We start from the raw sequence: 22,768 nt of genomic DNA, 5'->3' as shown, positions 1-22,768 counted from the left end.
ACTGTGGAAGAACAACTGAATTACTTTTTTTTTTTAATAGAATAAAGTTGCTTTTAATTTAATAGACAGCAAATGTGACATTTTAAGATTGCCATCTGTTTACTGAACAAGAAATACCACTTTTTCTTGTCATCCAAATGCAGCAGGAGGTTGAATGTTTTAAAAGCAAATTAAAATTTTCTACCTCAAATCCAGATGATTTACTGCTGTATAAATGCTTTACATCTCCCTGAATTATAGACCCCAACTCATGATGTGGAGAGGCAGAGGTAAGGTTATTGCTAGAAAGCAAAGAATATTTAAGGAGAGAGGAGGAGGGCTGAGCAGAGGAATTGTGTATCACATGGCAGACTCAAAACTATTCTTTTCACAGGGATTCTGACAGGAAGTACACGCACAGTTCTCCATCTGCAGTCATCTGAAAAGATACACCTTAATACCTCATCTACCCTGTGCTTTATACTTCAGATATTAAGTAATCAGTTGCAGGACTGTAACTTACCACAGCTCTTAACGTAGGTGTCCATTACCTCTGCACTTATTCCATGAGGACCAGTCTCACTAGGTGCATGTTTTCTGAAGAAGTTCTGCAGGGCAAGTCAACAACATATTTATTTATTCCACATGATCTGAACTAGGATCTTTAGAACTGGTAGAAAAAAAAGACTTAAATCAAGACCACAAATGGCTGTTATTACAATCTGTTACACTAACAACCACTCCCAAAAAACCCAGTAAGATCTAATCTACTCTTATATTGCTTTATTTATTTTCTGTCCTGATCACATTCTCACACTCAAGAGAAACAGATTCCAAGTTGAAATTTAAAAGTAGTTTTCTTTATTAACAACTTCAGAAAATTAACAATGCATTGAGAAGTTACTAACTAATAACTATGAGTGCAAAATACTTCCACAGGAAACTCTTCAGGCCAGGTCAACAAATACTAAAACAGGACTAACAGTCCAGATCGACAACTACATTTGGGACACATGCTCTTATAAGGTTTTCCAGGCCTAAGCACAAGTTTCTGCCACTAAGCAAACATAAAGCTTAGCAAACACTGTTAAGAGGAGCTTTGTAGGCATCTGGATGACATTTAAGTGACTAAAATAATAATAAGAAAGCGAAAGGAATCTTAAAAAGAGAAGAAGGTACTGGATGAAGGCACCTGAAGGCTATTTAAAAAAGTTTTGCTTAGAAAGCTGTCCAGTTGTAACATGTATCAGAATTTTAAGGCTTGGAGACAGCTTTAATTATCAGTACTCACAAAGGAACAAGCCCTTCTGAGATACGTTTAAAAAGCTGACAGAGTAGAAAGATTCTGGTAAATGTAATCTGTAAGTGAATTGTGGAAGGAAATTTTTAAGAGGTTAACAGGGTAGTAGAAAGCTACTTTCAGTGCTCCAAAATTTTCCATGAAGTATGTAAAAAACCAAATCAAACCAAACCATGAACTGTATTTTCAAGATTGTTGGTAGAAGGTAAGTAACACTCAAACATCAAAACATCTTTCCTGTCCTGCAGATCTGCATTATCAGCCAGTGTTAGGTTAGTTGCTTTAAATCTATTCAGAAGTGAAACATTTAATATTTTTTATATACAGACTGCAATTTTATTAAAACAGCTGTGACACCCAAAAGAAACATAAAGAATAAATGAAATTTTCACAACAGCTACAAGTGTTCATTTAGGTTTTACTTCCTTAGCCTACAATGCCCAGCTATTTTTTTCATGCCTTGGCACATTAAATTTGGGCTCTATAATGTATTTTGCCATTGACCTGTGAACTAATCTTAAATCATACTCTCTTGGCATCTTGTCTATTTAGATTAGCAATTCTTCACAGGAGGAATTGCTCCTTACATCTGCACAGCAACTAAAACAGTGGGCTATGTATTTTAGACTGCAATATGATGTTATGAGTAATTGCAAAATGACTAGAATATGAAGTACATTCCCAAGACTACAAACCATTGCCAATAAAACACTTCATAAACTGTACAATTACTGAATGTGTAGATGTGGCTTATCACAATCTTTATGAAATGGAAAGTTCAAAAAAAGATAGGCAACTCTATGCCGCTCATTGTCTGATTAATGATAAACACTTTTTTAGAAATTATAAGCAGATCACAATATCTACTTGTTACGTAAATTATAATGGCAAATGATAGGTATTTTTTAATCTCCATATTTTTAATATATGTAGTTTATAGTAGCTGTCAGCCATTTGCTTTGCAAACTTCAATATCAACTATAAAAAAGGGAAAAAAGGTACTGTGACAATTTGAATCCACCATGAACATGCTGTGTATTCATTAAAAAATGTATTAGCTACATCTCTTATATAGCAATTTGCTATGTTTTATGTAACTATATTAATCTCAACCAGCTGAGTTCTGCTACCTCGCCTGTGTGCAGTGCTTGAAATTAGCATGAATTTTGTGTGCCACTGTTCAGTTATGTATCCCTACTCAATTCCATGACAGTTACAGAAGGTTTGGAGAGAAAAAGAAAGGAAAATAAATGAAATCACACAGTATCAATACATCCACTGTGGCAGGGAAACAGACTTCAGAAATTATATGAATGAACTATTTAGTTGTTCCCTCAAAAAATCATTTAAATATACTTTGAGGTATTAATCCAAAAGTACTGGGTGAATAACAGAAACACTTAAAACCACAGAAAAGTGTCATGTGCCTACCACTCAGCATTACTGCAAATCCAGAACACTTCAGTATCACAACTAAAGCACACTTTATTTAAATACTATTTCTTTTAGGACATGAGATACTAATATGGTAATTTAAGTATACTGTTTTAAAGCAAAACTTCTGCTTTAAATACTCTCATGTTTCAAGCTGTAGGTTGTTTTCTAACAACAGACATAAAAAATCAGCTGAGAGACTAAAGACTTGTGTGTGAGATCTAAGCTTGCAATTTATACTGTTTTTAGTCAGAAGATTACTTAAAAATGCCCTCATCACATACCTGTATACTTTCCTCAGTAGCAAGAACTTCTGCAACTGGTACTGACTGAATAAACTGCATGAAGCCTATGACAGAAAAAAATCAAGAGAGTCTCCAACGCACAGAACTTTGAAGATACTCAATTATGCATGTTTATTAAAGGACAACACTAATATATACTTCAATCCAACTGCTTCTCATTATGACATGCTTTGGGACATGTTTTGTCCCCATTTTCTGCCTTCAGTACTTTCAAAATAACTGGGCATTAACACCAAATTAGCTTAAAGGTCTACAGTCCCAAGTTTTCATGAGAAGATAAATATTTATCAATAGCTTTCTAAATATTTATCCAGAATGTATCTAAAAGCATAGCCAAGTTGGATTTTTCTTTGCCCTTTTTTTCCTTCCTTCATTTCACACAAAGATCTATAAATAGGAGTACTACAAGTTCTTTGTCTGAGATTGCACAAGCTAGCAGGAAAAATAAAATATTGTCACATACTCCTAAATCCAGGTCAGGCTTCTTTTATGAAGATACTTGGGTCACCTACAGAATACTGTGGTCACTCAGGTTGTTCACTTCCATGGCTTACATTGCAACAAGATTTTCATAAACATTTGAGCTCCTTTTTAGAATGCTGGACTAGCAAAAAATCTCTCAGGAAAATAGTGTGTTGCAACAGTCTATGAACAGGAGAAGATTTCTCCTAATACTGTATTTTTCCGAAATAAAAGTATTCATACCATGTTTTGTACTAGTTGCCAGCACTTTATAGGGTGTCAGCTTCAAATCCAAATTCTCTTTTCTTAGCAGCTGGAAGAAAGAAGAAAAAAAAAAAAAAAAGGTTCAATTTCTAAAAGGAATGTGTATTGGACACTGATATCTTCACTGTTCTTCACTGAAATCACTAATGAGTGAAACTTGTTTGCCAGTTTATTTATTTATTTACCTTTAAGTATACACAAGTTCATTGCTTGTGTACAAAGAAAAGGAAAAAGGCAACTAAGATTTGAGAACCCTGGAGTTTATTACCAACATAAGATGCACTAACAGTTTTCAACAGTCTTGCTCTCAACAAGGAAAATCAAAATTCAGAAGGACAAGGGTGTGAAATAATAACTCTCACCTTATCCATTAGTGAAATAATCTGAAGAATAAGTTGATCTTGACGTAAATCATCACCATGCTTAAAAATTACAGGATATTTGCCTCCATCTTCTGTCTTGAAAAACAGCTGGGCAGGCATTAAGGCACTCTGGAAAAGGAAACTTCTTATACTAAACTGGTTGACAGCAAAGTCCATATTAACTTGTTGCTACAGGGGAGTTCTAAAATATAAATCCTTGTTTACTGCATTGGAAATCTGTGTGAATTAAGCAAGCAACAGTTCACAGCATTCGAGTGTCAAATTCAGTTGCAAAAAGGTTTAGAATAGTCCCATTTGAATACCAACAGTATGGCAGCAAGCAGCAGAACTCTTCTCATGTTCCTGAAGTTCGGTGGATTAGAAGACATTCTAAAGCTTCTAAAAGCAGTTACTCACTGTCTAGGACTCAACAATTAGAACATACAATTTCTTCTACCAGAAGTGCATGTTTTTTAAAAAGAAACACCTTAAGGCTTTCCTTTTTTAGCAAGGAATATGAAGGATACACTTTCTTCCCCATCTCCCCTCCCCCAGCAGCTGCACAGGAAAGCACAGAAGGATTCAAATTTTGTTTGTATGCATGTAATTCCAATCAACATAGAAGCACTATGCAAAAGGTCACAATAAAACAAATTTAAGCTGACCAGATCAAAAAGAGACACAATTATAGGATAAACATCAAAGAAATGCTAGGGGCAAGACATCTTAAACAATTAATTGTTTCCTTAATCCATTTAGTAAAAGCAAAAATGCTTTTTTACATTGTTTGAGAAAGTCAATTTAATTGTTTGCAATTCCTCTGCATAAAGAGGGTTGAAGGGGATCAATTACCAACATGAATGATTTCATTTATTTCAACTGACCTAGTCACTTGCCTCAAAACCAAGCAAACACAAAAAGGAATACAGACTTTAATATTTGAGTAGTTACATTAGATTCTCATATGCAATGAATTATTATTAATTAAATAAAGGAAAAACAATTCTTTAAATAGTTCTACAAAAGCTGGCGTATAATGTCCAAGAGCACCAAAAATTAGTCATTCTTCCCTCTTTATGTTTGTTTGTTATTTATCCCACAGTACAGAATGAGATATTAAATGGAAATCTGCACCCTTTCAGAATCAGGATAATCAAAATCATCTATGACTTTGAAACAAGTTACATCGCATATTTTTGGTCCTAAATTTTCTACATTGCCACAGATGACCAACATGGAGAAGAATGATTGGAGTTTGTCCTGGTCAAGTTAAGCTATTACTCTTGATGGGAAATACTCAGTTGCTGTACCAGCAGTCTTTTTGTCAACATACTTCCTCTGACCCTTAAATCATACGCATGCTAAAAGCTGGCTCAGGTTTGCAAACCCTTGTTTTCATGACAAGATCTTTCCAATGTTGCCTCCGATCTGAGGTGCAAGACCATGGAATGGAATGTACTTTTCAAAAGTACTCACTGGTACACAATGAAGCAAGGCAAAGATAGGGAACCAAGGCAACTATGGAAAAATGTTCATCTCTTATTTTAAGAAACTATGAACATAATAAGTTTATGATAGAGTAGAAACTACAGATTAACACTGGTTGCCACAGCAACTTGAACATTTTTTAACTGAAAGAGAACACTTCCTGGGCACAGGCCTGACTGGCAGAGCACATTTTGGTAATCTTAAAATTAGATCACAGTCACCTATACAAGTTGAAAGTAAATTTATAAAGAGGTCCTACATCACTGGATTAAGGCAATAATTTACAATAACCCCAGCCCTTTCAACAGCATACTGACTCTTTAGTAACTAGATTAAGGAATGGGCATATGATCACAAGCAACTGCTACAAATTTGTTTAAGGAGTAACTAACCTAAAGGATACAGGATCTTCCTGTCTACCCACTGCAACAGAATGAAATGGACCACCTTACTTCTTTCTACTCTCTTAACAATGTAACAGTTTTACTTTGCAATGGAATACATCTAGCATACATCTAGACGATATGCAACATATCTGACTTGATTTGTATGATTTTGATCATGAGTGGCGTTCCCAGTGAACACAGTCTACCTAAGAGGAATTCTGAACGAGGAAGCATGACTTCAGCCTAAAGACTTCAGAAACTTTATACACTGTATCAGCCTTATAAAAGCTGCTTTGAAGTTTGCACATTAAGAGCTTAGTGCTCTTAAGAGTTGATTGTATTTCAGCTATTCAGAACACCTAGTTTACCTTGAAGAGTGTGGCTTTTTCAGGGATTATCCCTTTAATTTTCACCTGAGGTTCCAGAGGAAGTGGAATAAGTTCCATATCTGCTAAATTCATCTTTTCATTATCTGCTAACAAAGCCTGAAGCCTCTCGTTCTAAAAGAATAAAAGAATCAAATAGTGTTAAAAAGACCCAAACCAACCATAAAGCACATACTAGGTATATATGAACAGCTAAAGAGTCTTTTAACAAAGGATACATTAATAAATATCCAATTTATTAAATTATTTACTCTTCAAAAAAATCAAGGTTTCACACTTGAAATCTAGTGAAATAAAAATTATCTATTTGCAGTAATCTCAATAAGGAACCAGATATTCCAACTAGTCAAGTGATTTTATAAGTTCCAGATATAACAGTCTTACAAAAATTTACTTCTAAATTGCCTATGCAAGTAGCAGGATGATGTTTTCCATACCAGTATTGAATGATAGTTCTGTTTCAGAAACTTGATTCAAATCCTTAGGTCTGATCCTTTGAACCCCTGAACTCAAGGAGATCTCCTACCACCAATGACCTAAACTGCCAACAGGTTGCACAAATCTCTTTTCAGGGCTTGCTCTGCATTCCTACATCTGCAGTTACTAGAAATACAATACTGGTTGATTTTCCACTACTTACACTTGGTGTCCTGCATAATAAAGGTCAAACACATGAAAGTCTGTAGTCTTTCCCTCTACTGAATATAACAGGCATAAACAGAGACAAAGCAAGGTAGATTGCTACTGCTAGGAATCCTTCCAGTGGTCAAATGTCACTAGTTAGATTTTAATGCAAAAATCAAAGCCATGTTTTTCTTCGCTTTACAGAAATATCCTGGCAATTATAGAAGAACATTTGACAGAATGCTATCAATGTATTGCACAAGCAGGAAATACATTTTTATCAATTGAAAATTCTCCTCCTCTTTCAGTGATTACACCATTATTACCAATACATAGAACATTCATAACAATTAATAAAAATGATGCTATGCCTAAGTGTTTCATTTTCCTGTACAAATATACTGCACAGATTTAAAGAAATAAGGTGACAAAAATTCTTAGACTGAAAAATCCATGTTTAAAAATACTGGTGTGTGTCAGAGGAAAAAGAACTGCATGAATAGAAATCCCTTTGGCATCCCTGCTTCCTCTCAACACTTTAAGTTGTCTTATAGTATCTAACTAAGAAGGGCAAAGGTTCTTAAAATGCACATATGACAGAAATCTTTTTTGTCAAGATGCAACAGAAGGCAAAGTTCTGCGAAACACACACCTTATAAAATAACAGTTTTGTTGCTCTTGGAACAAATGACACCTTGCTGCTGGTCAAATTTCACTGTCTATCCTCACATAATTCTCATACCACATCTGCCTCCTTCCTATATCCCCAGCAACTAAATTCAGTGTTAGACCATCAACTATTCCCATACCTTCCTTTTGCCAAAATAACCCAAGATTTTCTCAAGGGCCTCTTCTGCTTTTCATCTACAAACTTTCAGAACACTTAGGAACTTTGACCCATCTAAACTTCTCCAAAGCTTGTTTAAAGTTAGCTAAAATTATTACAGGACAGATGGACATCTGTTCTAAATCTCAGTGCTAAGAATTTTTAGTGAAAAGCTAACATTCCTATTGTCAAATTCTAGCCAGAGATAAATTTTCCAATCCCTTAGTTACCTTTTTCTTACGATTACCACTTTCACGCTGCACTGCTTTCATTACATGAACCAGCCGATCTACAAACGTCTGCTGGGCTGCCAACAATGAGCGCATAACTCTGACAGACTTATCACCCTAAGTGAATTAAAAGAAACAAAATTAGTTTTTTGTTCTGTAATTATTTTATCTAGAAATTATTATTTTATTCTTAGACCCTTGGGCTCATAAGAGCTAAGCGAATAACAATTTCCTGTAGACTCAAAAGGTATTTTCTAAAAAGAGAATCAGAATCACTGTAGCTGGCCATCAATTATCTGAACTACCAGTGCACTTCTATCTGCATCAACAATTTCAGTGGTGAACAGTCATGTGTGACAAATCTATACACGCAGCCAAAATAAGTTAGTAATGATAAGCACATGGCATATTCTTACGAAGCGTTAAGAGCAGATTTGAGTAACATCCCTAAAATGGGAATCAATAAGAAGTATGATATACACTAAATCAGGAAAGACTGTGTATCTGCTATAAATTATAGATGGCAATTCACAAATGTTTTTTCAGTTGTTTTTACTTTTTTTCCCCACTACTCCAGCACCCTCTGCTGCTGACACACAGAACAACCCTGTCTGTGATTCAAAAGATAGGTCTCTTGTCTCAATTTGGACAAATGCTTCCAAAAAAGAAATAGTAAATAAAATAGATTGATTAAACAAACATTTTAGAACCAGCATTTTACTAACAGGAACAAGCAATAAAACAGAGGAAAAGGATCTATATTTTTTTTCTTTTTCAGTAGTTTCTTTTGTTCACCATAAACTCAAAATTCAAGAAAAAACAGAAGCTTTTTTTGAAATTTTAATATAGATGACATGAAAAATTGTCCTCCTTCTAGACACTCGTGCCTATTTAAAATATGACTATTCCAAACCACTAAGTATTTTCTTACACAAAGGCATTACCTTAAGCAAAGCTTGACTAAATCGTCTCATGACATTTAAATACATTTCGTGTGTCTTTGGGTCCCTCTGCTGAGTGTCTTGGTCTTCACACTCCACTATTACATACCTGCAACATAAAAACAAACCAAGTTATGCTGTTCCCTGGTGCTATACAATTTGAGTGAAATACAGCAGCCCTGTATTATAGGCCTGGAACTAAAAATAATGTTGATCTTTAAATGAGGTATCAACCAACAGGCAAACTCTTCAAAACTGCGCAGTCAAACTCCCACTTGGACCAGGAGAGTCTAGGAAAGTTTTTGAGATTTCTCACTTAGAGAGAAGTAGCATCACTCTAACAGGACAACTCAGAAGTCCAAATCATATGAACACTCCAACCATGAAGTACACATGGGAGAAGTGGGCATTCCACTGTGTTATTACCCTCTACGTAACATAGTGGCTGCAAACTTGCTATTCAAGTGTATCTGCAAAAACAAGAAGAATCCCGACCTACCTGTTCCCTATTTTACCATTGGCAATAGTGGAAGAGACAGTATTGGCCCTGAAGTAGCTCTGCAAAGCTTATATTTCGAAATAAGTTTTTATTTCTTAAAGACTGAAACAGCAAAATTTGGAACAGTTAAACTGAAAATTTAATTTAAGCAGTTGTTTGGAAAGCTTTTGTGCTTATTTCTATTCACAGCACTGACAAGTAAAAAGCCTTGCACATGTCTTCCTTCTGTTGACAAATATATCTCCTAGTATTATCCAGTAAAAAATATAGTCCCCCTATTAAAAAAAGGAAGAAATTAGTACGTAAGTTGATTTTCAACCAGTGCATTTGAATTAAAAAATGACTCCATACATTATAGAATCATAGAGTAATTTTGGTTGGAATAGACCCTCAAAATCATCACATTCAACCATAACCTAACTCTGGCACTAACCCATGTCCCTATGAGCATCATCTACATGTCCTTTAAACACCTACAGGGATGGTGACTCCAACACTTCCTTGGGCAGCCTGTTCCAGTGCTTCACAACCCCTTCCATTTCTTCCATGAAGAAATGTTTCCTAATATCCAATCTGAACCTCCCCTGGCACAACTTGAGGCCATTTTCTCTCGTCCTATTGCTTGTTACTTGGGAGAAGGGACCAACACCCTCCATGATACAACTTCCCTTCAGGCAGCTGCAGAGAGCGAGAAGGTCTCCCCTCAGCCTCCTTTTCTCCAGGCTGAACCCCCCAGTTCAGTCAGCCACTCCCATCACACTTGTGCTCCAGACCCTTCGCCAGCTTTGTTGCCCTTCTCTGAACTCTCTCCAGCACTTCAACATCTTTCTCATCCTGAGGGGCCTAAAACTGAACACGGGATTCAAGGTGGGACCTCACCAGGGCCCAGAACAGTGGCACAATCAATTCCCTGGTCCTGCTGGCCACACTATTCTTGATACAAGCCAGGATGCTGGTGGCCTTTTTGGCCACCTGGGCACACACACTGGGTCATATTCAGCCACTGTCAATCAACACCCCCAGGTCCTTTCCCACAGGCAGTTTCCAGCCACTCTTCCCCGAGCCTGTAGCGTTCATGAGGTTGTTGTGACCCAAGTGCAGGACCTGGCACTTGGCCTTACTGAACCTCAGACAATCTGCCTCAGCCAACAAACATGCTTGGACTTTGACAGCCAGAGTTATCCTTTCTTTATGCACTTGTGCAGAATCTCTTTGCAACTGAATGATTACAGGACAAGATTAGAGGTCTGTCATTTGCAGCTGACCAGATTTGACCAGCCTCATTTATAAATACACAATATATTAAATACTTCAAATTATATGTATATGTATATGTATATGTACATGTACATGTATATGTATATGTAACACATTCCGTGACTATCATGTCAATGAAATCTATGCCTAGAGATTGCTTGTAGAACTTTGCTAATATATTGTTCTACACTGTTCCCTAACTAAAATTACAAAATTAGATTGCAGTAATATGTGTATGAAAATAAGCCCATATTTACAAAGTCTGTGTACCAAAACTTCAAGGAAAACAGGAAGTAATGAATTGAAACGTGTCATTTGCATCTTCATTTGTTAAAAAGCCCTACACAGTTTCTCAAAGCTATCTTGAAACAAGAAGTAAGTGTTTCATACATGGATAGGTGTCTCACATATCTGAAGAAGAGACAGAAAAAAAAAAAAAAAAAAAAATCAGTAACACTGACTTCTATAGCCGCTGTTAAAATATAAGGATAGGACAGCTTTACAATGACAAGTAACTGAGCAAGGAGGTTTGATTTTCAAGGGTTATTGTACTTTTTCCATTGATTGTTTTAGGTGCATGCTGCGTCCAGATACTTGAAACAAGTAACTGATCAGCAGCCAAGAGGATTTATGGACATTTCAGCTAAAACAGTGGCTGCAACATTTGTATTTTGTCACCAAGAAACTAAGATGTCTTGAAAGAACACAAAGAATTAAGTGACCATTTTTTTTGTTTGTTTGTTTTGGGTTTTTTTGGTTGCTATTGGTTTGTTTGTTTGGGTGTGTTTTATTTTCTTAGTTGTAAGACAAAAACATCACAGTTCCGGATGTTTGAACTTCCTGTGGACTGAATATCTGATATGTTGCCAAAATGTGCACAGTTTCTATCAATGTGATAGAAATAAGCTAATCTCCTTTTAGTAATTGTTCTGTTCAAATGCATGTTCTTTTAAATTTACTACTTCATCCTGACAAAAACTGAGATTCTTAAATTCTCAAGACAGCCCACGTTTTGCTGTGCATCCTTCTGGGCATTATAGCTTTGATTTCAATTAGACATTGATACAGTATTAATAAAAAGTTTCTAACATACCAGTATAAGTAGTTTGCCAATGTGGAATTTTTGCATGCTCGTGATATCAAGAAAGTGCAAAGGTCTTGCTGGAAGGGATTTAAGAAAAGCAAAATTAAGTTAGAAAGAAGTCTGAGCCCTTTATAGAGAGACAAAGTTATAGAAAAGCCCCAAATAATTGCAGGGAGTTTCAAAAGATACATTCCCTTCTAAGAGCTGAATCCAATCTAGCCTAATATTTAAATCATTTAAGTTTTAACATTAGTCCAAACAAATTCAACAAAAGCAACACAAGTAAAAATAGGTCTGGTACTACAGTAATATATTTACAAACATGTCAGAAGTACATGATGTTCTCCAACGATAAATATTTAATGTAAAGTTTTATTTATAATATATTACTCTTTCCTCCTACGCAATTATCCCATGCTGTAAGTTTCAGCCTTGAAAGGGATTTGCTACCCTGTTTTGAATCCAAATCTAAGGCTCATTAAGATGTTCTATATTTTGACATAAAGAACAAATCTGTAGAGGAGACATGGTATTTAGTTGCTTTTTCAAGGTTTAATATTCCAACTAACATTAGAAATCTGTGCATCTTTACTGATATGCTCAATTTGAGGCTTATTTTCTATGCAGTACTAAGACTGAAAAGGAAGATTTGCAATAGGGAATGGATCTTTAGTTCAAAGATTAATTAACTGCAAACCAGATTAAAATCAGATTCCCTCAAACTGTCTTTTATTTTTATATTTCCCTTCCTTCAGTCCCATTTTCATTACTCTTCTACTTGTGGTATAAATTGAGTATAAACTTTGGCAGATGTAAATCAACAAACAGTCTCACTTAGGTACAAAAGGATGACAGCCCTGCCAATGAATATGGTTACAAGAGTAAGAGACTTCAGAGGTCAAAACATTTGGATAACTGGTTTCTATTTACAAATCTGCTGTAAAACACCTCAAAAACATGCAACTGTCAGTATCTAATCAGCATGCAATAGCCTTTGCAGTAATTTTCTCTTAAAGTAGAGCAACTCTATGAAGAATTCAAGGCCCAGTCCCCCAATCTTGGATAGTGGGACCAAGTACATAAATAGATGGCCTATTGCTATTTTCTTTGCATTTAGTTTGCATTTATATTCTTTGAGTACTTTAAGTATTCAGCAAGAGCTAGTAGAAAGATTCAAATATCCACAAACATAAACTAAAACCAGTACTAAGTCACTAAAAAGTCTCAAGTATAAAAAATGTAAGGTAAAGCATTTGACTTACATCAAGGTTTTCATTGTCTGCAAGCTCCTTTGTCTTTGAAGTAAGAGGTGGTGAGGAAACAGGTGGAATAGGACTCATTATCTGGGAACTACATAAAGGAAAGCATGTAACTGGCATGACTCAAAGTTCTTGCATGGTAACAGCAATGCATTTCACTTTCACAGCATAATAAATTCAGAACACTGGAAAAGAAGTATGTTTGAAGATAGTATCTCATTCCTGTTTCAGAACTAACTGCATGAACCGCACCTTTGACAGCTGTGGTTCCTGTGTGCCCGGATAGCTACACAGTTTATGGCTGCAAAGGACATTGACTTACACCAAACTTTGCATTTTATCTTCCATAAAAAATAAGCATAGATGGGAATTTAGCAAATCTGCATTTTCAGGATAAGCTTTTTTTAGATGTTCTTAACATGAAATTGCTAACACACAACACCTGTAAACACTTGTCTCTGAAATGCAATTACACATAACAGAGCAGATAAATCCAATGCTTGCAGGAAAAACTATTAGACAGTAAATATACCTGAAAGGAAGTAATCAAACAGCTCTTCTAATATCTAAGTGTCATTGCAAACCACACCATACATCCCAGGACACCCACTCTACAGCTTAGCAGCAAGATCAATGAAAAGCAGAATATTTGTAATACAGCCTAGTAACACAAGTGATTAGACACTGAGGCTTAAGACTAAAAATCCTGGAAATTTTTATTAAATATTCACAGCAGACTTTGCTTAACCAAGTTAGTTTGCACCATGCTTAATACCATGTTAATTAGATATTTCAGCCTTTCTTTTGAATTCCTGCAAGAACAAAAAGTGAGTTCCCCCAGCTCCTTTACATCCACAGGACTCTCCCTACACCTTCTTTGCAGCAGCAGGAAGAAATTTCTTTCCATTTCAGACTAATTAAAGCAGAGCCTCATACAACAACGTAATTGAAGATATCCTAACTTATGCAAGTTCAGAGGAAAGCAATGCCAGTGTTTTTCCTGCTCTTCAGAAGTTGTCTTCCTTTCATGCAGTAAGGTCAAAGACCGTAACTTCAAGATTAAGAATGTTTGCTCTGTAAACTGCCTGTAGTCAGGAAATATATTCTGTGACATCATGGGGATTAATTTTTTATGTCACCACTTCAAGTTATAAAATGCGATGTTGAATACACAACAGTCCTTAAAGAGGAGAATAAATTTGAGGGCTTAAAATGGTACATGCTTCTGCTTTTCTACTGGAAATCTAAGCTTCTTACCTGTCTATTTCTGCACCATTAGTTCCAGATGTTGTCATGCTTTCTGACATAGAACCTTGACTGTCCCTCTTGCTAGGTTCCAGTCCATTCTTTATATCATCAAAGTTTTCATATTTCAACGCCTGGACTAACTGTAGTAGGTACATCAGCAAATCCTGAAGGAGTAAAAAAAATGAAAACTAACTGAGGCAGTCAGTCAAAGCTGAATAGGACTCCGTATGTTTTCAAAATTCTTACCTATAGAAATTAGGATTTAGTGACCTATAAAGAAATTGAAATTGAGATCTCCCTAGCAAGCAATATGCAATAGAAAAACCAGTGTAGAATAGAGTTTGACTTCAAAAGATACTCAGCTATCGCACTACTTATTTTTTTTACTCAAAGGTAGTAATTGCTAATTAAGTAAATATTTAAGTGAAATTACCACTTTAAAGTTCTATTTAGTTAAGCTACCCTACTCACTTCCAGCATCCACAAAATAAAGGCTTTAGTTTGTTGTTCCCAAGAAGAAAATTCAAGCATAAAATGTGGACCACGTTTCCAGAAATTCGTATTCTCTCCTCCATTATGCACTATTTATTTTTTTTTTTTCCCGGTTACTTGTGTAGCTGGGGATCCAAGGAAAGCCCACATAACTGATCTATTTTAGAATGAAGAACAGAATTTTAATTACTTGCTGTTTTATAATGAATTTGTCCCCTCTACTATTCAACGTGCTTCGTTCAGTTATTTTAAATATTTTTAAAAGGGTACATTTTTTAAACTCAAAGCAGTATGACCTTGGCTATTGAAGTGAGATTGCAAAAAAATGATTTATTTATGCTCCCTATTTTAAACTCTTGTTAAATCCAAGGATTCAAGATATGGTCATACATTTTGAGTATTTTTTTTACTGTCAAAATAAAATAAAATATATAATCAAAATCTAACATTAGCATGTATTAACCGGTTCCTACTCACAAATCACAGCTCATCTTCTAATGAGTATACAATTAAAAACAACTTATTGCCACAGATGTCTTTCTACTCATTTTCTTCAGCGAGAGTACTGACTGCTTCAATTTACTAGGTGGATTTGTTGGAAGTCCTTTAGTAGACTATTTAAGTTCAGAGTGCTGCCACGCAGGTTAACATTCAAAATTTATCATTGTTTTCTGTGAAGAACATATGGTTGTTCCACCTCATTTGACAAAGCCAGCTATCGCTGGCTGTTCACACCAAGAAAATTATCAATGAGTGCCACCTAATATGAAGACTTTGCTCCATAAAGAGCTTGTAGTAAATAGCATCATAGTGAATTTCAACTTAAATGCCTTTAAAGGTAGCAAACATTTCAAGTACTCAATGACACTAAAAATGAGACCAGCTTCCTTTCACATGTACCCACAGACCAATGAATACCTCATCATCAGCCTGCTGAAGCCTGGCGACGGCATAACGCCGAACCGTTGGGTTGGTGAAGTGAGATGACAGAAGTTCTAGAGAGTCTTCCACATCCATGGGCTTCCACTTGCCCAGTAGCTCCAGTGCTTGCTTTGCCTCTTGTGGTAGGTCCCAGTTGACGCATTTTAAGAATTTTGTCAAGGCCTAGATAGGAGATAGAACAGTTCATAAGTGAAAAGCCAGGCTAAACAAATGATTCAAGAAATCAATGTTTCACCTTAAGGCAGAACTAGATTTAGGCTGTATTTACATAAGCACAGACTTGAGGAACTGTATTGATGTAGACGACAATATGATATTGGATTGTTTCAACACGTCCCAAATTACTGCAGCTGGGTTACTTTTAAAAAAATATGAAGCCAATGGTTACTGCTCTATGACAATTACCACCACATAAAAAATGCCCACTGCTGGGGGATTATTTAATTCACTTTGGGCTTTTGATGTGCTATTACTTATTCTGGTAATGTCAACCCTTTTAGAAAAGGATGAAGCTCATCTTTAATAATTTTTCTCTGCTGAAGACAAAATTGTCAAAATTGGTATTTTAAGCTGACAGTCAGTGCTTGTAGGAAGACTGCTGTAGTAATAGCCAGTTCATATGATTTAAGAGGGAAAATTACAGTCACCAATCTTGAAATCAGTAACATTAAAGAAAATGTTAAAATATTCTTGACTAGCTTCTAAGACACTGAAGCTCTGTACCTCCACAAGGACAGAACACTGCAGAATGAGTGCCAGATGAAGCATCTTTTACATTCATAAGTCCTCTCAAATCATTCAACTTACCTTCTCCTGATTAGTAAGGTAATATCTGAATTTCCAAACTAGATCCTGTTCCTCATACGTTAGCTGTTTTGTCGGTGGATAACTCACTATGATCTGTTAGACACATAGTCAGGAAGTGAGGTTAAAAACATGAATGGGCGTAATCAACAAGTTAACAGACTACACTGTGACAAAGCACAACACTGACCACACACGAAAATAGCCAGGACACAAAAACCTTTGCACCACCAAGTTCTCATGCTATTGTGATGATGCCCCTCAGTTACCTAGTTGATAGAACTGGCAGGGCTGGCCAACATACACAGTTACTTTAAGACTACCATTAGCACCTATATGATATGTGCACAATATGCTTTCTTTTATCCCCCAAAAACTGTTTTATACAAAAATAAGCTCATATCCTCTGCTCCTTTCTGAGTTCGACCCAGCTAACTAAGCACCTGTAAGAAACATTTAATGACATTTCTCCATTGATAACTTTCTTTAAACTGAAATTAATTTTCCTTAAATTATCATGATATATAAATACCAATCTACCTAATAACATTGAATATGGCCATCATATGACTGACTTACATTAAGCTGATCTCGTGTAGCAGCATTAGGCTTCAGATCATGATCAGAAGGTCCGCTTCTTAAACTGCGAGCAAGCTTGTGATGTTTGCTTTCTACTAAGTTCTCCTAAACACAGATGGTAAGTCAGTATTCATAAACATCTAAACCCCAGAGAAAATTACTACTGCAATGAAACCATCTAGCAAAGACTCATCAGTATCTTGAACAATGCATGAGAGTTAAAATTCACATCTAAAACTACAGCATTTTCTGGATTTTTTTTGTTGTTGTTGTTTTAGAAAACAAAAACTCCTTCAATTTTATGTGGAGGGTTGTTGGGGATTTTGAGGTCTGTGTTTCTTTTTATTTTTTACTTCACACAATATACAAACCTTATCTTGCCTTTTGGTGAACTGCTGCAAAATGCAGGCGTTTCAGTCAACACATCTGTGATTCAGACAGCACGCAAATGTGCTAGCTGCTTCATAAACATTTTTAGGATGTTTGCAATATAAAGCTTTGTATGCAAGAAAAACTTCTCAGAAAGTTTTCCCACTGTTAATGCCATGTTAGCAACAGTAGGAGCCACAATAGGAGCCACGGTGTAAGCGAGTTTTCAGCAGCCAAGGCAGTTTTCAGCATTGTCAGACTTGCTCTTGCAGTGTTAGATTACACGGTGCTCAAACGGTGTCGCCAGTAGAAGCCCACTTACATTAAGGTTCCCAAAGCTGCCAATACCAGTTCCACTGAATTGGCATCCACAATAATGGAAATCTTTTCTAGAACTGTACTTAGGCACTGTCTACATGAAAGACAACGTACAAGAAAGCGTAGGGAGAAAAATATTTTAACAGATGAAGTCACCACAAGTTACTGCACCTTCCTCTAAATTTCTTCAACTCCCTCTCACCTTATATTCCCACCCTCTGACCTCTTTTGCCAACAGTCCCCCTTCTCTGTTCTCCTACACCTCAGAAGTAAGCAGATCAGGTATGGAAAGGAGGAGATGAACATAAGCACTAAGTCAATTCTTGTATTATTTTAGCAGCAGTAGGAAAAACATAATTACAAAAATCAAACCCACTGATATTTCTCAACTGGTCAAATACATCTTTCCAATGGAATTTTTAAATGTTAAAGACAGCAATACAGGCAAGCTTTCATCCCCATTTATGAAAACTTCAGCAATACAATACCAAATACTGCATTGCATGGAGCATGCTTACCACAGACATCTGAGGATCTGGAATCTTAACAATTTCAGAACTTGTTAGAATTGGAGATGATTCATCACCATCCTGAATGACAAAAAGTTAAAGGCATATTAGACATGTCAAGTTTATAGGGAAAAAAACAAACAAACAACATGTCATAGTTAAGTTTTGTGAGTTATACTACAGTGAAAGAATGATGCAACTGCACCTTGCTGACTAGTTATAAAGGGGGAAACAGAATATAAGAAATGGATTATTTTTCTTGTTGAATTTTTGCCAGCTGATAAACAAGGTGGCAAGACCGAAGAAAGCTCATCCAAGAAGGTGCAGCTTGGCAACTCACTATCATACTGGCACACAGGTGAGTGAAGAAATTGACATCATCATCATTACATGTGTCCTCTAGAAGCGCAAAGAGGAACCAAATAAGGGTCCGTATTTCCAGCAAAACCAAACATTTCCTAGAAGTAACAACCATGTTGCAGAAAATATCTCCTAGTAGTACAACACAGAAGGATTTAGGAAGATATACGTGTGCCTATCTATCACAGGTTCCACATGGAGCATGACAGTCTCTTGTATTATGGAAGTCCACACTTTGCTGCTCTGGAGCAGTATGACAGTAACTTGCCAGTTTTCCTTAGGGGAATCTATCCTGTTGCTGCATAAATAAGGGAAAGGAGAAGCTAAAAGTTGCCTCTTTGAACCAAGCAGAAGGTAAAAAATACAAAGCCTGCCAGCACATAACAAAATCTCTGTTTACCTCTTCCAGTCAAACCCAGCTGTTTCTTTTTTCCCTTGGAAGCATAAATAAGCATTAATTGACATGATCTACAGAAGAACATTTCATTTAACAGACAGTGTAAAACAGAAAAAACAAGACAACACCAGCATAATATGTGCTATGCTGTATTTGTAGTTAGTTTGTTCTCATGTATTTTGCAGTAAATTTCAGCTAAGAATAAAGTTTTTTGACATATCAATATTTCACTCCTTAAGTGAGGTTTTGAGGTAACTTGCTTAGGTCTGCTTCTGCTCCCACCCTCCTTTTTTCTCTTTTCCTTCTGCTTTGGCTTTGCTTTTATGCTTTTCAGATCATTATATACTAGTTTTACAAAATCAAATTATAAAAAAAAAAAAAAAAAGACATCTTTTTTGGGGAAAAAATCCTTCTGAAAATAAACACATCTGATGATAAGAGATGACAGACTGATTTCTAACTAATTGGTTCTCCTCCTAATCAACACTGTAACAAGGCTGCAGTCTGACTCAACCTTTCTTAAAGAGTTACCAATGCCTCAGTGACAAACAAGTTTCCACTCCATATAGACCCTTCACGTAAAAGTGCTGTAGCAAAAAAAGTTGACACAGGAGTGAATTCACTAGCACCTAATACACGTCCAAGCTCCTACTGAAGCATTTATAACATCCATACTCCATGTGGATTCTCCAGGAAGCAGCAGTAATAACACCCATACTACTACATCTTTTTCTTAGTGAAAACATTCAGATTTAAAAAAAAAAAAAAAAAGTAAAAGAAAAGTCTGAAAAAGCTGAAAGAGCACCAACCACACAACTAAAAGCCTATGAACAGCTATTACTAACTCAGTACTTACTATGAGGAGAGTGACAAAAGCACAATTGCCTAATACTTGCTTACTTGCAAAACTAAAAAAAAATATACAAAGCCTTTCAGTGCTTTGATCAAAATGTTTATAATACCCTCTAAAAAGAAGACGGGATTTTTTCAAGTGTTAAAAGACTTATTTGTAAACTTATTGCAGGCATCATTTTTTAACCTTTCAAAAGAAATTTTATAATGACGGTTCTTTAAATTCCTCAAATGAAGTTAGATTACGCTGAAAAGCCAAGCCTTAAGTTTTAACCAAAACTTGCTATGAAATCAGGTTTTGCCAAGCATTCATGAGACAAATTACTGTGTCAGGAGTTAATAACATTTTCAAAACAGAGTATTTTGTAAAATCCTCAAGAAGGTACAATGGCATTAGTCTGCCCATGAAGGACATCAGTTGTTTAATTTGCTTTCCAGTTAGATTAACACTCTGTTCTAATTGTGTGTCATGCTTGGAGAGCATCACATGGATCACTGTGACCATGACCACATTAACTGACTAAATCATACCAATGCCTGAGGCTCAGTTCTAATTCAGAATCTGAATTTGTTCAAGTGCATGCTTTTGAAGTGTCTCTCCTGATCATTGCCATGTAGAAATTTTGGTTAACATCACGGAAGTTTCAGAAATTTCTAACATCCTTCAACTGCCAACAGACATCCAGCCCACAGGACCTGATTAAACTTAATCTCAAGTACAAGCACATTCAAGTATAAGCACTAAGACACTGGGCCTTAAGCAACAACTCCTTTGCTCTACAAATCAGCTCCTCTTGGCTGTGTTACTTTCTAGCACAGCCAAAACCTGAGATGACCTGCTGTTTTGCCACTGGGAAACAAAAGCAACATAAATACTAAAACTGCATTAACTTGCTTTAAATTGGTATGTCACAAAGCTTCAGTGGTATTTCACTGCACTGGTCAGTGTGTGTGACTTTATGTAACTATTAGAGTCCATTTAAGAAAGTCGACAAAATCTGCAGAATTTTCTGAACCAGCAAGGTTCTTTATACTTTCCTTAAAATCAGTTTCACAACATCAGTAAATAAGGAGATTCTATTTATCTTATTATTTAGTTAAAACACCATTTCGAGTAACATCAATGGAATTCAGCTTCTCCCACACAAAAAGTAAATGGACACTGAGTGCTGTAGACATTACTATTTTTTCCTTCGGGCCATTAAAAAGGTTCTGATAATAGGCCTTTTTTAATGAACTCAAAGCAGCAGTGCTATCAGTTTATTTATTCGTACAAAGGTTTCACTTGCAACTTGCACAAAAAAAAAAAGTTAATGATAGATGCTACTATTATTTGCAGTTGGAAAGTCACACTGAATTTTTGCCTAAATAGTGAATCAGAAGCAATGCTCTCATTACTAGCAGACTAATACACTTCACGTCTTGAATGCTCTATTAAGTTAAAAGAGACCATGGAAAGAGCCACTGCCACTTGACTTCATTGTAATTGAATGTTGAGTCAAAGAATCTCAAATTTCTATCAGCCACTATTTAGCAGGCTAGTTCTTCGTAAACACTGGAAAACAAATCTATCAACAGAACTGTGACAAGTAATCTCCACTTCAACTATCAGTCACAGGTAGGTGACAACAGAACGAACTTTCATTAGACTCAACATACTGGATTGGTGATGCTGGATATATATACTGTACGCTGTCATCGAAAGCATGACAAAACTGAGAACACAGGCACTAATTTATGTACTGTTTCCTACTGCTGCCAGAAAAGGGTCAAGAACTTGTTGAAAAGCTACTTCATAACAACAAATCCCTCAAACTGCAGCTAGTTATAGCTTTAATATGTATTATTACCCATTCAACTACTTTATTATCACAAGAACAGCCAAATCAGTCATTTTGTTCTATGCACTTCTAACATGCTTCAGAAACATCTGTTAAAAGAAAGATCATAGAATCATTGAATCTTTATGATTGGAAAAGACCCTCATGATCATCATATCCAACCATAAACTAAAACTAGCACTAAACCATGTTCCCTAGGAATCTCACCTATACATCTTTTAAACCTCTACAGGGATGGTGACTCCATCACTTCCTTGGACAGCCTGTTTCAATGCTCAACAACCCTTTCCAGCAAAAATTTTTTGCTAATATCCAGTCTTGGCACAACTTGAGGCCCTTTGGTCTTGTCCTATCACTTGCTACTTGGGAGAAGAAACCAACAGCCTCCATGCTACAACTTGCTTTCAGCTATAAGGTCTCCCCTCAGCCTCCTTTTCTCAAGGCTGAACAGCCCCAGTTCCCTCAACCACTTCTCATCAGACTTGTGCTCCAGGCCCTTCACCAGCCCCATTGCCCTTCTCTGAACTCGCTCCACAACCTCAATGTCTTTCTTGTAGTGAGGGGCCCCAAACTGAACACAGGATTCAAGGTGGGGCCTCATCAGTGCCGAGAACAGTGGCACAATCACTGCACTGGTCCTGCTGGCCATGCTGTTCCTGATACAAGCCAGGATGCTGGTGGCCACGTTGGCCACCAGGGCCACTGCTGCCTCATATTCAGCCATTGTCAATCAACACTCCCAGATCTTTTCCCACAGGCACTTTGCAGCCACTCTTCCCCAAGCCTGGACCGTTCATGGGGTTGTTGTGACCTGAGTGCAGGACCCGGCACTTGGCCTTGTTGAACCTCAGACAACTGGTCTCAGCCCAATACTGTATGCTTCAAGTCTGAATGTCCTTTCCCACAGTTTGCATATCTTTAAAACAATAATGATAACAAAGAAAAAAACTGTGTGTAAATCAGGAAGAATT

General features: G+C 36.4%; 1 protein-coding gene across 2 annotated transcripts in view; it reads right to left on the bottom strand.

The window, feature by feature from the left end:
- Window positions 1–22,768, bottom strand: part of PIK3C3 (phosphatidylinositol 3-kinase catalytic subunit type 3) — a 71,962-nt gene that overhangs the window by 35,906 nt on the left and 13,288 nt on the right. The window contains exons 7-21 of one of the 2 annotated variants that reach the window (XM_082075445.1): window positions 18,357–18,428; window positions 17,843–17,932; window positions 17,152–17,256; window positions 16,576–16,668; window positions 15,745–15,930; window positions 14,344–14,498; window positions 13,090–13,177; window positions 11,837–11,904; window positions 8,991–9,096; window positions 8,047–8,163; window positions 6,349–6,480; window positions 4,107–4,235; window positions 3,724–3,793; window positions 2,998–3,062; window positions 503–587 (exon numbers count right to left, since the gene is read on the bottom strand). In XM_082075445.1, the coding sequence (XP_081931571.1) occupies window positions 503–587; window positions 2,998–3,062; window positions 3,724–3,793; window positions 4,107–4,235; window positions 6,349–6,480; window positions 8,047–8,163; window positions 8,991–9,096; window positions 11,837–11,904; window positions 13,090–13,177; window positions 14,344–14,498; window positions 15,745–15,930; window positions 16,576–16,668; window positions 17,152–17,256; window positions 17,843–17,932; window positions 18,357–18,428 (1,561 nt within the window). The remainder of the gene's footprint in view (window positions 1–502; window positions 588–2,997; window positions 3,063–3,723; window positions 3,794–4,106; window positions 4,236–6,348; window positions 6,481–8,046; window positions 8,164–8,990; window positions 9,097–11,836; window positions 11,905–13,089; window positions 13,178–14,343; window positions 14,499–15,744; window positions 15,931–16,575; window positions 16,669–17,151; window positions 17,257–17,842; window positions 17,933–18,356; window positions 18,429–22,768) is intronic. The other variant, XM_082075446.1, reaches the window with a different exon arrangement.

The sequence above is a fragment of the Streptopelia decaocto genome (assembly GCF_964273445.1).
Source record: "Streptopelia decaocto genome assembly, chromosome: Z".
Taxonomy (NCBI): Eukaryota; Metazoa; Chordata; class Aves; order Columbiformes; family Columbidae; genus Streptopelia; species Streptopelia decaocto.
The sequence above is the reverse complement of the archived record's forward strand: the minus strand, read 5'-3'. Positions and strand labels throughout refer to the sequence as shown.